This window comes from Martes martes (assembly GCF_963455335.1).
Source record: "Martes martes genome assembly, chromosome: 18".
Lineage (NCBI taxonomy): Eukaryota > Metazoa > Chordata > Mammalia > Carnivora > Mustelidae > Martes > Martes martes.
The window spans coordinates 22,041,982-22,057,075 of NC_137906.1; the positions used below are offsets into that span (position 1 = coordinate 22,041,982).

At 53.1% G+C, this 15,094-nt stretch overlaps 1 protein-coding gene across 15 annotated transcripts; it reads left to right on the forward strand.

Annotated features, from left to right (window-relative positions):
* Window positions 1-1,518: 1,518 nt before the first annotated feature.
* ATXN2L (ataxin 2 like) lies at window positions 1,519-14,365 on the forward strand. 15 transcript variants are annotated; one of them, XM_080830040.1, is made up of 23 exons: window positions 1,521-2,210; window positions 3,933-3,969; window positions 4,158-4,214; window positions 4,300-4,371; window positions 4,716-4,866; window positions 5,686-5,810; window positions 6,688-6,779; window positions 7,187-7,387; window positions 8,201-8,376; window positions 8,541-8,654; window positions 9,305-9,517; window positions 9,607-9,678; window positions 10,128-10,198; window positions 10,381-10,676; window positions 10,758-10,827; window positions 11,308-11,454; window positions 11,578-11,650; window positions 11,745-11,932; window positions 12,204-12,333; window positions 12,420-12,541; window positions 12,709-12,921; window positions 13,064-13,307; window positions 13,457-14,365. In XM_080830040.1, exons 1-23 carry the CDS (start codon window positions 1,912-1,914, stop codon window positions 13,609-13,611), a joined length of 3,318 nt encoding a protein of 1,105 aa, XP_080686166.1. In that variant the 5' UTR covers window positions 1,521-1,911; the 3' UTR covers window positions 13,612-14,365. The 15 variants fall into 15 exon arrangements, with proteins under 15 accessions (XP_080686168.1, XP_080686166.1, XP_080686171.1 ...); XM_080830045.1 differs by having other exon boundaries at window positions 13,862-14,365; XM_080830046.1 differs by having other exon boundaries at window positions 13,885-14,365.
* Window positions 14,366-15,094: the final 729 nt, after the last annotated feature.

A 15,094-nucleotide genomic window follows, 5' to 3' on the forward strand; every position in this document is an offset into this window, starting at 1 on the left:
GTGCTAGATACTGCTGGAACAGTAACAGTGAGATCCCAACCCACAGGGAGCTGACAGAAGCAAGAATTAAATGAGCTCTTAGAAGCGGAGTAAATTTTTGGGCCAAGCCTAAAAGGAGCATAGAAGCCTGGAGTGAGATAGGATTGAAGGAATACTTCCTATAAAGACCAAGTTTTAGCTACGTATGTACGGGTTTGTGGTAGAGGTTTGGGAAGAGTTCCAACGCTAATGCCTGGAGCCAAGGGAGATTGAGATATTGGAAGTTTCACTGTGATTAAGAACACAGACTCATCGCTACTCTACTCCGTTCTTCTCACTGCAAAGAGTAATCTCTAAAAATGCAAATCTGACCTCTTTGTTTTCTGTGAAAGGCTCCCCAGTACTTTGAGGACAATGTCCAAGTCTCAGGGGGCGCCTGGGTGGCTCAGTGGGTTAAGCCTCTGCCTTCGCTCAGGTCATGATCCCAGGGTCCTGGGATGGAGACTCGAATTGGGCTCTCTGCTCAGCGGGGAGCCTGCTTCCTCCCTCTCTCTCTGCCTGCCTCTCTGCCTACTTGTGATCTCTGTCTGTCAAATAAATAAATAAAATCTTAAAAAAAAAATCAAGTCCCAGGTTCCTTACCTTTCCAGTCTCATTCTTCTCAACCACTTTTATACTTCTGGCACGCTGACGTTTTCCTAATTTGTCACATCCCCCGCCTAGAAATTCATCACCCAGCGCTGGATTCGGTATTTCTCCTATCCGCTCTCATGGTGCCCTATGGTGACCTAATAGATCTCATCTAATCGTCTGAGTCTACCACTAGCTGGAACTTGGGGAGGGCAGGAAGAGGTTGAATTACGGTTGTGTCCATTGCATCTAGCTTAATGTCCTAATGCCCAACTAATTTTGAATGAATGAAGGCTGGCTTCATTGCAGAGTTGAATGAAGAATTTTCAGTTAGACCTTAGGTACTTTGGCTTTCAGTCTCTTTGTTACTACAGTTTAAGGGTTCATTCTAGGGCATGGAGAAACCAATTAGGTATTAAGCCATTGAAGCTTACAAAGATTTCGTATTTAGCATAGATTTATCTGCAACAGGCTGAGTTTCAAACCGGTAACTTTAATGTCCATCAGTCTTCTATTTGAAGCAGACAAGGTCAACAGGAGCTCCTCCTGAAACCTACCATCCGACTAACAAGGGCAGTCGCGTGTTTAGACCCGGGATTTCTTTGCACTTAGACTCCGCCCACGGGCCCCTAAATGGCGGAAGAACTGCACGCTACGTCGTGACATCTCACACAACTGCGGAGGTATCCCGACGCTACGCCACCGGTGTAGGCGGGGCGGCCGGTTCTTCCTTCCCCACGGCTACTTCGGCTCCTCCCCCAGCGCTTCACACGCTCATTGTGAAGCGACAGCGGCAGCCAACCTCCAGGGCTGTTTGAGACCTGGAGACTCTAAATCTTCGGCGCGCGTGAGCGCCCGCGCTGCTCCTTCTCCCTTCCAAGGGCTAGGGGCGCGAGATTCGCCTCTTTTTATTCTCTCCTCTCCTGCCCGGAGCCAACCGCCCCGGTGCGCGCGGACATCTCGCGCCGCCGCTCCCTCCTCCCTGCCCCTCCCCCTTCGGGAGCTCCCGCCCGCGCGCTCCTCCTCCTCCCCTTTCCCCGGCGACGCGCACGCGCGCCAGGCCGGCTCGCGCCCTCTCGCTTTCCTCCGGCCCGCGAGACCCCCTCCCCTTCCGCCTCGCGGCGCTTCCTCGCGCCGCGGTCTTCTCTATCCACCCCCGACATCGCGGGGCTCCCCCCGCCCGCCAACGGCGGGTCCCCGGCTTCCCAAGCCCCCTCGCTTCCCGCGCTCTCCAGCGGGGGCCTAGCCCCGGCCCTCTCTCTCCCTCCCTTCCCCCTAATTCCCCTTCCGGACGCTGCCATCATGTTGAAGCCTCAGCCGCCACAACAGACCTCCCAGCCCCAGCAGCCGCCCCCCACGCAACAGGCCGTGGCCCGCCGGCCTCCCGGGGGCACTAGCCCTCCCAACGGCGGCCTCCCGGGGCCCCTGGCCTCCACCTCGGCTCCCGCAGGGCCTCCGGCGGCCGCTTCTCCCTGCCTGGGGCCTGCAGCCGCCGCCGGGAGTGGGCTCCGCCGGGGAGCCGAGGGCATCTTGGTGCCGCAGCCCCCGCCGCAGCAACAGCATCAGGAGAGGCCGGGGGCAACGGCTATCGGCAGCGCCAGGTGAGGAGGGGTGGGTTTCCGGGCGCTGGAACCGAGGCTCCGGGGCGGCTCGGCTCCGGCCCAGCGGCCGGGACCTGAGGACACCGCGCGAGGCGGGAACTTAGCCCGGCCACCTTTGCGGGGCGCCGGGAGGAGTGGGGAACTCCCGTGAGGCTGGGGCTGGGTCCCCTCAGGTCCTAACAGGTCAGAGGGAAAGGGTCCCCGGGCTGCCACCGGGACTTTTGGGGGCCGTGCTCAGCTCTCAGAGCCTAGTTGGGCCTTGGGGCTCCGGCCTTAAGGGCAGGCGGGGCGCATCCCGCCAGGGCCGTCAGAACGAGGAGTTGGGGGGGCGAAGAGGATCGGGGTCCCCGGCTCCATTACCACGAAGGGTCTCGCGGTCCCCGGTTTCAGCCAATGGGGAGTCAGCTGCGGGAAGGGGTCCCCGGCCGTAGCCAATGGAGGGGGGCGCGCGGCCCACAGTTTGGCCAATGGGGAGGGAGGGACTTGGGAGCGGGTTGCTACCTCCTCCTTCCCGGTCTGGCCAGTAGGAGGGGAGCGGGGTGGGCGGGGGGGGGGGACGGAAGGAGGGACAACTGGGAGGACTGCGGGCAGGGAACCTCCAGCGCGCGCGCTCTTCCTGTACGTGCGCGCGGATGCTCTGTCTTATGACCCGGGCATTCGTGAGCCGCGGGTAACCTATAGGGCAGGGTTTGGGAATGTGCGTGGAGGGGCTCGCCTGGTGTTTGTGGATGAGTGGTGGACACCCTGCTCGGTTTCTTCTGTGTGTGGCTTTATGGAATTGAGAGTGGCGGTACACGCAGGCGCAGTGGGTTCTGGTCGCGGGAGGGGGCATTTGGAGGCCCGTGGGCTTTAATGCGCAGGCGCAGACCGGGCGAGGCCTCCCGGTGGATGGCTTTTGCGGCTGCGCTGTCCCCCAGCCCCGCCAACGGCCCCCTCATCGCCCTCCTCAACCGACGGTTACATCAGCCAGCGAGGAGCTGGGTACCGGGCGATCGGTGACCCCTCCAGGAGTGGGTAGCATTGAATGATTAAAAAAGGGCGAGAGGGTGGGTTGTAAAGGGAGTACCCTCCTCCCAGAGTTTGGGGCGTAAGGCTGGTGAAAATGATTGTCTTTTCTGTTTGAGAGGTAATGTGCCTGAGCTACGTGGTTCCGAATCTGTGTTCCTTGAGCTTTCGCCTTTATGCCTGGGGTGGATTGTTGGTTAACGACTACTGTAGCGTTGCTTTCTTGGAAGCATGGGGCCCTGGCCCCTTGGAGAAAGTGAGAAGGTTGTGTCGAGTTGACAACCATTGTTGATTGAGGTCTGTTTTGGTAGTTTGGTGGAAATGTGTTCATTGGCTTTTACGGTCTATACCTCTTTCCTTCTGTAAGGTGAGAGTTTGGAAATCTTGTCGATAATTGGTTTTTAGTCTAAATCAGCCATTTTCACAGGGTATGTGGTTCTAGAATACCAAGTTCTTTGAAATGAACTGTGTTTAAGAGGGATAGAATGTGTTTAACTGGGGCGCTTGGGTGGCTCATTGGGTTAAAGCTTCTGCCTTCGGCTCAGGTCATGGCCCCAGGGTCCTGGGATCGAGCCCTACATCGGGCTCTCTGCTTGGCGGTGAGCCTGCCCCCTCTGCCTGCCTCTCTGCCTGCTTGTGATCTCTCTCTGTCAAATAAATAAACACATTTTTTAAAAAAGATTTTATTTAACTAGTTTCTTGTTTTCTTCCTCATAGGGGACAGAGCACAGGAAAGGGACCCCCACAGTCACCGGTGAGTGCCACTCCCCACCCTCAAAGCACAGAGGTCCATGTGGGCATATAGGACAGATCATGTGCACAAATAGTCAGTTGGGCTTAGAAGAGTAGGGACCCAGCACGTGCAAAGTGGGTGAGTGGAGTGTGGGTATTCAGAAGGAGGGCGAGCTGTTGACCGGCTATTTAATTCTGTGTTGTTGGTAGGTGTTCGAGGGTGTCTACAACAATTCCAGAATGCTGCATTTTCTTACAGCTGTTGTGGTAAGTGGGCATCTAACCCTTAGTTTGTTTGAGGAATGTAATGCACCAGTTTGCTGGAGACTCTTCTTTTTCCCCACTCTTTCAGGGTTCCACCTGTGATGTAAAGGTGAAGAATGGTACCACCTATGAAGGTATCTTCAAGACCCTGAGCTCAAAGGTTAGTGTACTCAAATTAGCTGATGTTTGGAATTTCATGAAAGGAGGAGGAGAATGAAATAGGCTAATTGGAGATGTGCGTTGAATGGTGTTGGACAACATTGTGTTACTCATTTCTCTAGGTCTGTCTCAGAATAGTGCTAGAAGCAATAAGAAATGTGGGTTGGAATTGGAGGGCTGAATACTTTAAGATTAAAATACTTAGTCCTGGGCTGATACTGAGAAGACTGTGTGACAGTGTGGTGTTGGGATGAGGTTAGAAAGGGTAAAAGAAAAATAGTCCTATTTTTACCATCACATTTCTTGATACTGACCCTTTACTGTTTGGAAATGGGACTTTTATAGTTTGAATTAGCAGTAGACGCTGTACACCGGAAAGCATCTGAGCCAGCAGGTGGCCCTCGTCGGGAAGACATTGTGGACACCATGGTGTTTAAGCCAAGCGATGTCATGCTTGTCCACTTCCGAAATGTTGACTTCAATTATGCTACTAAAGGTATCGTATTGGGTCTTTATGTCAGACTAGAGGGCAGAGAGCAGTTACATAATGACTTGAATTTTTTTCTCCCCCCTTTACCATCTTTTTTTTCTGAGGAGGAAGGCTACGTTTTTCTTTCTTTTCTTTTTTTTTATTTTTTTATTTGAGAGAGCAAGAGCATTAGGTCATACAAGCAAGGGGAGGGGTAGAGGGAGAACCAGACTCCCTGCTGAGCAGGGAGCCTGATTTGGGACTCAGTACCAGGACCCTGATAACATGACCTGAGCTGAAGGCAGACACTTTACCGACTGAGCCACCCATACCCCTAGGTTTTTCTTCTTGAGACTATGTCTTGATGTCTAAGATACAGTGGGATGAATTCCGGCTTGTGTTGTGGTCCTTTGTGTTTCCGTTGCTTTGCTTTCAACTCCTTGGTCCTCTTGAACTCTTTTTTTTTTTTTTTTTTTTTTAAGATTTTATTTATTTACCTGAGAGAGAGCATGAGAGGGTAGAAGGTTCAGAGGGAGAAGCAGACTCCCCATGGAGCAGGGAGCCCGATGCCTTGTGCTCCCTGTCCGAGCCTGGGACTTGATCCCAGGACTCTGGGATCGTGACCCGAGCTGAAAGCAGTCGCTTAACCAGCTGAGCCACCCAGGCGCCCTGGTCCTCTTGCACTGTTAAGATGAGGCTTCTTATACTGTACCACCCACACCCTACCTCTCCCCCAACCCTGACACACATTTTCCTTTGCTTCCCAACTACTTACTGGGGGTGGTGGTGTTGGAAGAGGCTGTGGAATAATCCCCTGACTCCTGATCTTCAACTCCACCCCCACAGATAAGTTTACTGATTCAGCCATTGCCATGAACTCAAAGGTGAATGGAGAGCACAAAGAGAAGGTGCTTCAGCGCTGGGAAGGGGGCGACAGCAACAGCGATGACTACGACCTGGAGTCTGACATGGTACGGTCCCTCTTCTCTGAGAGCCGGGCATGCTGCTGCCCAGGTGCAGGTTGTTGACTGTGATGTCACTCTTGGAACCAAGAGTTGCTTCTGGGGAGCGGGGAGAAGGGTTTTTTTACTATGGCCTGTTGATGGCTGTCAGATTCTAAATGAAAAGCTACAGAAAATAACAAAAATACCTATTCTCCCACTGTCTGCAATTGACAGCTATTAACATTTGCTTCAAGATTTTTTTCCCCTTCAGTTTAACAAAGCATAGACAAGATTGTGGATTGTGTAGTAGACCCATGTCCTTCCAAAAACAAGGACTTGGAAACATTTTAAGATTTCTCATAAGTTAATGCATTATTGTGGTATATTTAACTTGCACAAGAATTTACCTTCCCCCCCAAAAAAGAATTTGCCTTCCCTGATTCTTGCTTTTAATTTTTTTTTTCATATTGGTATATAGATCCAGTCATTGCTTTCACCTGTTTTGTCTAGTTCTATTTGTGTATATATGTATATGGGTGTATAAATATACAGTAAAACATATTTATCTTTTTTTTTATTGATACATATTTGTTACCATTATTTTGCTATTAAAAATAGTGCCTTACTGAACTTGAGACTATGTCCCCATGTAATATATACCAATATTTTCTAGGACATAAACCTGGAAGTGGACTCATTAGGTCTTAAGACTTTGGTTTTACTAGTGGTTGCCAGTCTGTACTACAGTTGGAAGTACTAGTTTATATTTCTTCCACCCTTGTTCTTATTTTTCCACTCTGGGTTTGGTCAGATTTGTGTGTTTTTCAACCTTGTGGAGGAGAATGACAGGTCATTGCTGCTTTCCTTACTGCGTTTTAAAACATTCTCCTTCCTCCCTCCTTAGTCCAATGGATGGGACCCCAATGAAATGTTCAAGTTCAACGAGGAGAACTATGGTGTGAAGACCACCTATGACAGCAGTCTTTCTTCTTACACGTGAGTCTCTTGGTACTTCCCAGATGGTGTAACTTGAGGCATGGGGTTGTGGCATGTGTTCATGCTTTTCTGGGTGTCCAGGTTGCCCTCTCCGCAATTCTGGTCTGCCTTTGTCGTTGTCCCCCAGGCCATCTCATGGGTAGAATTAGCTGCTTTCTTGTGCATTCACCCATTCTTTTCCTCTAGAACTTAAAATATACTTATATATGAGTATAAGTACCCTGGTTCAGAGATTGGCCTTGTTGCCCCACATGAGACCTCGTAGATTGCCTGTTAAATGCGCGCTGAGTTAGTTGAAGAGGCTAAACATCTGCACACCTGCGCTGCTGATGGGACTCAAAGATGTTTCTTCTTTTTCTTCTCTTGTCCCCTGGCACTGGGGTGGTGGTCTATGGTGGTCCTTTCAGGGTGCCCTTGGAGAAGGACAACTCAGAAGAGTTTCGTCAGCGGGAGCTGCGTGCAGCCCAGTTGGCTCGAGAGATTGAATCGAGCCCCCAGTACCGCCTGCGGATCGCCATGGAGAACGATGATGGGCGGACAGAGGAGGAGAAGCACAGTGCAGTCCAGCGGCAGGGTTCAGGACGGGAGAGCCCCAGCTTGGCATCTAGGTGATTGTTCGGGGTGGCCTGCTCTGTCTGGGGCTCTGTATAGGCCAGGGCTTGGACCAAGAGCCTTGTACACTCCTGTTTAACCTTCACGGCCATGTAAATGTGGTTTGGCACGGAGTTACTCCCAATTTTCATGTTCAAGAACTGAGGCTTAGAGCAGATAAGTAGTTTGTCCAAGGTAACAAAGCTAAAGCTTATGGTAGAAAAAATTTTTTTGAGTTTTGGTAGTCTTTTTTTCTTCTGTATATTCATCCATAATAACGCCTTCATTTCTCCCTTTATAAAAACAAAATTTGGGGCCCCTGGGTGGCTCAGTGGGTTAAAGCCTCTGCCTTCGGCTTAGGTCATGATCCCGGGGTCCTGGGATCGAGCCCCGCATTGGGCTCTTTGCTCGGTGGGAAGCCTGCTTCCCCCTCTCTCTCTGCCTGTCTCTCTGCCTACTTGTGATCTCTGTCAAATAAATAAAATCTTTTTTAAAAAAATAAGAAAAACAAAAAGCATACCCACTATTTAGTGACTTGTAAAAGCTATACCTTGAACTACAATGTGATACTCCTCCTCTCATAGGTCAGGAGTGGTAGAATTGTAAAACTTTGACCAGGTTGGTCAGGTCAGGGTTGACACAAAAGGTAAGAAGCCTCTAACTACAGAACATTTAACCAGAATAATTCTTGATGTGGGGATAGTGCAGAGAGCTGGAGCGTGTGTGTGTGCCTGTGTGTGCATGTACATGCACTTTAGAAGGAAAGGCTTCATTTTTCCAAAATGTGTGGGTTTTATGACTAATTGACCTTACTTGAACTCTCCCCCTAGGGAGGGAAAGTACATCCCTCTACCCCAGCGAGTTCGGGAAGGTCCCCGGGGAGGAGTTCGATGCAGTAGTTCCCGGGGTGGCCGGCCTGGCCTTAGCTCTTTGCCACCTCGTGGCCCTCACCACCTTGACAGTAGCAGCCCTGGCCCAGGTTCTGAGACACGTGGTATCAATGGAGGTGAGTTCTGAAGCGGGCTTTTGTTGGGGGGGTAGGGATGAGGATAGGAAGGAAGCAGGAAGGATAATTAAAAGGATGGGTGGTCTGGATGGGTGATGCGTTGGTGATAATGTAATAGCAGATGCTCTGCCTCTTTTTTCCCATCTTTAAAAAAAAAAAATTAGGCCCTTCCCGCATGTCCCCTAAGGCACAGCGGCCCCTGAGAGGTGGTGCCAAGACTCTGTCTTCACCCAGCAGTAGGCCTTCTGGAGAAGCTTCTGTTGCACCTCCTCCTGCAGGTAAAATTCCAGCAGTGTTATATGAAGAAATAGAAATTTGTGGGGAACCGTAAATGTCAGTTGTTGGAATGCTGGGATGGGAGATGGTTTTAAAATTAAAAAAGATGTTTTGGGGGGGTGGTTGGATTTATGCTTTTTAGGGAAGAATTTGTTTCCCTCAACTTAGCAATGCCAGCGCAGCAGTCCATGGGTTGTGTTTGGCTGGCGCATGTCTTTTGTTTATTAGTAATCAGGGCGCCTGGTAGGCTCAGTCAGTGGCACAGGCGACTCTAGATCTTAGCGTCATGAATTCAAGGCCCCATTGGGCGCAGAGCTTACTTCAAAAAAAAAGAGCAACTTTTTAGTTGTCAACATTTTGAAACAGGAGGCATAGAAAATTCCCAGTTTGTTTGGAAATAGAGGAAGTTCTGCAAACACTGAATGTGTCTTGCAGCATAACGCTAGTTTGCTGGACTATGTTGTGAGTGCCTCTGTAAACAGTCCAGTCTTTTATGCTGCCTGTGAATGTATCTTACCCGCTTATGTTATCTGTCTTGCTCTTTGGGGCACGTAGGTTTGTGACTTTGCATATAAGAAAGGGGATAAACTTTCCTTGGTCTTTCTAGTGGGTTCCCTATGCCTCTTACTGAACAGCAGTAACCATCGTACAGCTTTCCCTTTTCTTCCAGTGGGCCGGATGTACCCCCCGCGCTCTCCCAAGTCGGCTACTCCTGCCCCAATCTCAGCTTCCTGTCCTGATGCCCCCATGGGCTCGGCAGTACCGACCTCTTCGGCTTCCATCCCTGTGACGTCATCGGTTGTGGATCCTGGAGTAGGCTCCGTTTCCCCTGCTTCTCCAAAGATCTCATTGGCCCCCGCAGATGGTAAGAGCCAGGTAGTTGAGGGCTTGTGGACAATATGAAGTGTGGTTCTGGACAGAAGGACCTTCAGGCATATGTCTCTTCTTGCTCAGTAAAAGAACTTCCAGCCAAGGAACCTGGGAGAACTCTGGAGTCCCAGGAGCTGTCCCGGATAGCTGGGAAAGGTGAGAATTGGTTGGGGCAGGGTGGGTGGTGTTGGTTTTTTGTTGTTTTATTTAAGATTTTATTTATTTGGCAGAGTGGGTACAAATGGGGAGCAGCAGGGGAAAAGGGAAAAGCAGGTTCCCTGCTAGCTAAGCAGGGAGCCCAATGGGCACTTGATCCCAGGACCCCGAAATCATGACCTGAGCCAAAAGCAGATGGTTAACTGACTGAACCACCCAGGCACCCCCTTTCTTTTGTTTTTCTGAGGTGTGATGTCCTTTTGATGAGGGGAGCACTTTACTTAGTAATAAGAATTGTGGGGGTTCAGAAATAGTGCCTTGTCAGTTGTGTGACTTTAGTTCTATAGGATTCTTAAGAGCTTCCCCTCCCCCTTTGTCATTTGGGGTACTGGCATTGTAGCCACGTTTAAGAAAAGTGTGTTTCTTCCTTTTTTCCCTGTTTCTTACAGTTCCTGGCCTTCAGAATGAACAGAAACGCTTTCAACTGGAAGAACTGAGGAAATTTGGGGCCCAGTTTAAGGTGAGAGGAGTGTGGGAGTGAGCTAGGGTGTTAGGATGAAGAGAGGTGAGGGGGCTTAGAGAAGCAGCGCAGGACTGGGACCAGGTGGGTTTGAAGAGATGAGCGAGCAGGGATGCAAGAAGGGAGGCCAAGCCTGGGGTCCGGACTGTTTGGGGACTGTATGTGTGCCGCTCTCCTTCCAGCTGCAGTCCAGTAGCTCCCCTGAGACCAGCCTGGATCCTTTTCCTCCCCGGATCTTAAAGGAGGAGGCCAAAGGAAAAGAGAAGGAGGTTGATGGTCTGTTGACTTCAGAGCCAATGGGGTCCCCAGTCTCCTCGAAGACAGAGTCCATATCAGATAAGGAGGACAAGCCACCACTGCCACCGACGGGAGGCACGGAGGGCTCAGAGCAGCCCCCGCCACCTTGCCCAAGCCAAACTGGCAGCCCCCCGGTGGGCCTCATCAAGGGAGACGACAAGGATGAGGGCCCGGTCGCTGAGTAAGTAGGATGGGGAGCTGGGTGGGTGTCAGGTGGGGAGAGGAGCAAGCCACGAGGACTGACTTTCTTTTTCTTTCTTAGACAAGTGAAGAAGTCAACACTGAACCCCAATGCCAAGGAGTTCAATCCCACAAAGCCTCTGCTGTCTGTGGTGAGACGGGATGGGCAGATGAGGATTGGTTTCCCCGAGGGAGGCTTGGAAGTGGGGTGACAGAGCACAGGGGAGGCGCTCTGGCTTTTGGGCTACTCTGGGGAGAACAGGTGTCACTTGGGGGCGAGGGGTCATGATGTGTCTGGTAAGTGTTACCTGTTTCTCCCTGAGGTTTAGCGTTCAGCTTGGGGAACATATGTTGGGGTAGTTGCGAGCATGGGATTCATCCAGACCCCTGATTTGGCTTGAACTCCTGTACTTAAAAAAAGCTTGCTGATCACGGTCAAGCCATTTAACTTTTCTGTCTTGGTTTCCTTACCTAAAATTTGAGAGTACCTGTCCCAGGGGCTCCAATGGAAGGCTTAACCAAGATGCCGGGTAGAACGTGACTGGCAGGCAGCACTCTGCTATGTTGCTTTCACAGGCACAGGAGAGGCATACGGAAACCAAACTTGCGTGTCCCCACCTTGTCTCTTACAGAATAAATCCACCAGTACCCCCACTTCTCCGGGGCCCCGGACTCATTCAACTCCCTCCATCCCGGTGCTGACAGCAGGCCAGAGCGGGCTCTACAGCCCCCAGTACATTTCCTACATACCTCAGATCCATATGGGACCAGCTGTTCAGGTGAGAGGAGGGGCTGAGCAGCTCCAGGCTAAGAAGCTGGGCTGAGCAGCTGAGGACCAGGTCAGGCCTGTTCAGGGCCTTTGTGAGCTAGCTGTTCAGCTTCGTCTGTGTTCTCATCCCTAGGCACCTCAGATGTATCCGTACCCTGTATCCAATTCTGTGCCTGGACAGCAGGGCAAATACCGGGGAGCAAAAGGTGAGCAGAGTTGGCAGGGCTGGTCAGCAGAGCTGCCTGGTTGTATCCTGGCAGATGGAGCTTGAGCTCGGTCCTTTTTCCCCTTACATGCCAGGCTCCCTGCCCCCCCAGCGCTCGGACCAACACCAGCCCGCCTCAGCCCCTCCGATGATGCAGGCCGCTGCCGCCGCTGGCCCACCTCTGGTGGCTGCCACGCCGTACTCTTCCTACATCCCTTACACCCCGCAGCAGTTCCCAGGCCAGCCCGCCATGATGCAGCCCATGGCCCACTACCCCTCGCAGGTAACTGAGGCGGAGGATGGTGTGGGGGTGGGAGGACAGAGTGGAGGGTCAGCTGTGTTCATCACTCAGACTCAGGCTTCCGCCCTGGCTCTGGTAGGACCCATAGCAAGGCACCGCTATCTTCTGAAGTATAGATCACACAGCATCTCCTGGCTGGGGTCGTCATGAACGGGAGACAGGGTGGTTGTGACAAGGACAGAGTGGTGCTGTGCATGGGTTCTCAGGCAGCAGGATGTCCGACCACCTCTCTCCTCTCTCCTTGCCCCTCCAGCCGGTGTTTGCCCCCATGCTTCAGAGCAACCCACGCATGCTGACGTCGGGGAGCCATCCCCAGGCCATCGTGTCGTCCTCCACCCCTCAGTACCCTTCTGCAGAGCAGCCCACCCCCCAAGCCCTCTATGGTGAGTTCTGTGTCCTTCTCCTCGGACCTTGCTCCTTAGCCCCGTCTGGTGTGCTTAGCACTGATTGTCCCTCTTTCCTGCTGTAGCCACTGTTCACCAGTCCTACCCACACCATGCCACGCAGCTCCATGCCCACCAGCCGCAGCCGGCCACCACGCCTACTGGGAGCCAGCCGCAGTCCCAGCATGCGGCCCCCAGTCCCGTCCAGGTGCCTGCCATGGGAGATCTGAGTAGTTGGGGCAGGAACGGGTGGCTGGAAGAGGGGGATAGAGTTGGAGGGGTCATTCCCCAGTGGGAGAGGATCAGGGGTCAGTGGGTGGTAGTCCTGGTACCTGAGGACTGGGGTGGCACTCACCCTTCCCCTCCCCCTGACAGCACCAGGCGGGGCAGGCCCCACACCTGGGCAGTGGACAGCCACAGCAGAATCTGTACCACCCAGGGGCCCTGACAGGCACGCCGCCTTCTCTGCCACCGGGACCTTCTGCCCAGTCCCCTCAGAGCAGCTTCCCCCAGCCAGCCGCTGTGTATGCCATCCATGCCCACCAGCAGCTGCCCCACGGCTTCACCAACATGGCCCATGTTACCCAGGTAAGAACCCAAGGGACCTGCTTCCTGGGGCTGTCCTGTTTCTGAATCCTTGGTGCTCCTTCCTGAGTGCTGTTAACACCAGGATTCTCAGAGCTCACATCTAGCTTCTAGGGTGCTCATCGTTGTCTTTTGTTCTTTGCAGGCCCATGTCCAAACTGGAATCACAGCAGCCCCGCCCCCTCACCCTGGGGCTCCCCACCCGCCCCAGGTGATGCTGCTGCACCCACCCCAGAGCCATGGGGGCCCCCCCCAAGGCGCGGTGCCCCAGAGTGGGGTGCCTGCACTCTCAGCTTCCACACCCTCACCCTACCCCTACATCGGACACCCCCAAGGTGAGCAGCCTGGCCAGGCGCCTGGATTTCCAGGAGGAGCCGATGACAGGATTCGTGAGTTCTCGTTAGCTGGGGGAATTTGGCATGGAAGAGCTGATGGGCTGCAGGTGGGGCAGGATGCACGGGTTCTGGGAGGGGAGTGAGGGGTCTTGGAGGCAGGGCTGTCCCACAGGGCGCCCGCCGACCTGCACCTGTCTGTGAAGTATGTAGGGTGGGCAGAAGCCACAGTCGCCGCCGCCAGGGGCTTGCTCCTGGCTCTGTCCTTTGCTTCCCTCCGTCCTCGCTCAGTTGTGATCCAGCAGCCCCCCTCCCCACTGCCTCCCCAGCTCTCAGTGACCCCGACTGTCTCCTGACTTAGCCGAGGTAAGGTCAGCGCAGCAGACAGGGCCAGGCTGGGGTGTGGGGGGCTGAGCTGGGCACACGAGTAAGGGCTCTGGCTCACTGGGAAACAGCGATTGATCTGTGCTTCTGACAGCCCCATGAGACACCTTGAGGAGGCCGCTCCTACCCAAACACTCCCCCCACACCCCACACTGGACGGCATTGGATGAAGGGACAGCTGCTTGGGTTCTAATGCTCCTGCTCTCTTCTCTTTCCCCTCCAACCAGTTCAATCTCATCCCTCCCAGCAGCTCCCCTTCCACCCCCCGGGGAACTGAAGATTGTCCTGGCCGCGACCTGAGACCTCCATGAGTGGAGGGAAGAGTGATCTATGTCTCTTCCCCCAGCAGCTCGGACCAGTCCCAGCCCCCCAATCCCCCCTTTCCCCCGGGGGAGCTGGGGAATTCCTGCCAAGCACCTTGAAGGGGGGAGGGGCCTCAGAGTGGGCAGGGCCAGGGTCCAGCGGGGGTGGGGGGTTCCTGCTCTGCCCCTGCCCATCCCCACCCCATCTTGCCCTCCCATCCTCTCATCTATCCCCCGCTGGAGATGGAAGATCTTTTATTTTCTATTATTTATAACCTCAGACTTGGGCCCCCTGTTTCTTCCCCATTAACTTGAGTGATCTGCGTGAGAGACAGACAGACAGACCTGCCCCACAAGGATGGTTGGACAAGGACTTTTACTTTTTATTACATAAAAATATTAAAAAAAAAAGTTAAAAAAAATAAAATTTTAAACTAACTTAACCTGACTCTGGCTTCCTCTGGAGAACCGAGTAAGATGGTAGCTGTCAGGTGTTGGGAGGCCTGGGGTGGCTCCTGGCGGCAGGGGAGCACAGCGGTCAACCTGAGGGTGCTTGCCCTGTCACTGCTGCACGCCTCCAGCTTCCCAGGAACTTTGTTCTCACCTTGCTGTTGGTCTCGTCTTCAGGTCAGTTTCAGGTTTTTATTGCTAGTATCAGTACTTCATGAATTTCTTCTACCTCCCTGCACCAAGAAGCTCGTTAGTGGTTTTGGCCCCTGGAAACAAAGGCCTGCACAGAGCACAGCTGAGGTGTTGTGTGCAGGTGGGCGCTGCAGACTAAGCCTCTGGCAGAGGGGAGACCTCTGGGCTGAGCCTGGTTTAGGGGAGCAAGAGCTAAACCAGGGGCTAAATGGCACAGAATTGCCAGGTGTGGGATGTAGAAACGACACATTGCAGAAGTGTTTGGTTATTTCCAAGGAAACCGGTTGTAATTCTTATTGCATGTCCTAAGTGAAGGTCATTTACCCCTTAGGGCATCGAGGGGATGGGGCTGGTACTCGTGGGAAGGTGGGGATGTTTCAGCTGGGACCAAAGCCAGAGAAAATGGGTGGACAGCAGGGCAGGAAAAGTGAAGGTTACCCGGACTTGGGAAGAGATCCAAGGGGTGAGGGTTTAAGACCTGGTAATGGGTGGGTATGCTGGGGTGGTGGGGGCAGC

Coding starts and splice junctions, on each gene's coding strand:
- ATXN2L (XM_080830040.1), top strand. CDS start 1,912: ATGTTGAAGCCTCAGCCGCCACAACAGACCTCCCAGCCCCAGCAGCCG. Junction 3,970..4,157: donor AGGGACCCCCACAGTCACCG/GTGAGTGCCACT, acceptor TGTTGTTGGTAG/GTGTTCGAGGGTGTCTACAA. Junction 4,215..4,299: donor ATTTTCTTACAGCTGTTGTG/GTAAGTGGGCAT, acceptor CCACTCTTTCAG/GGTTCCACCTGTGATGTAAA.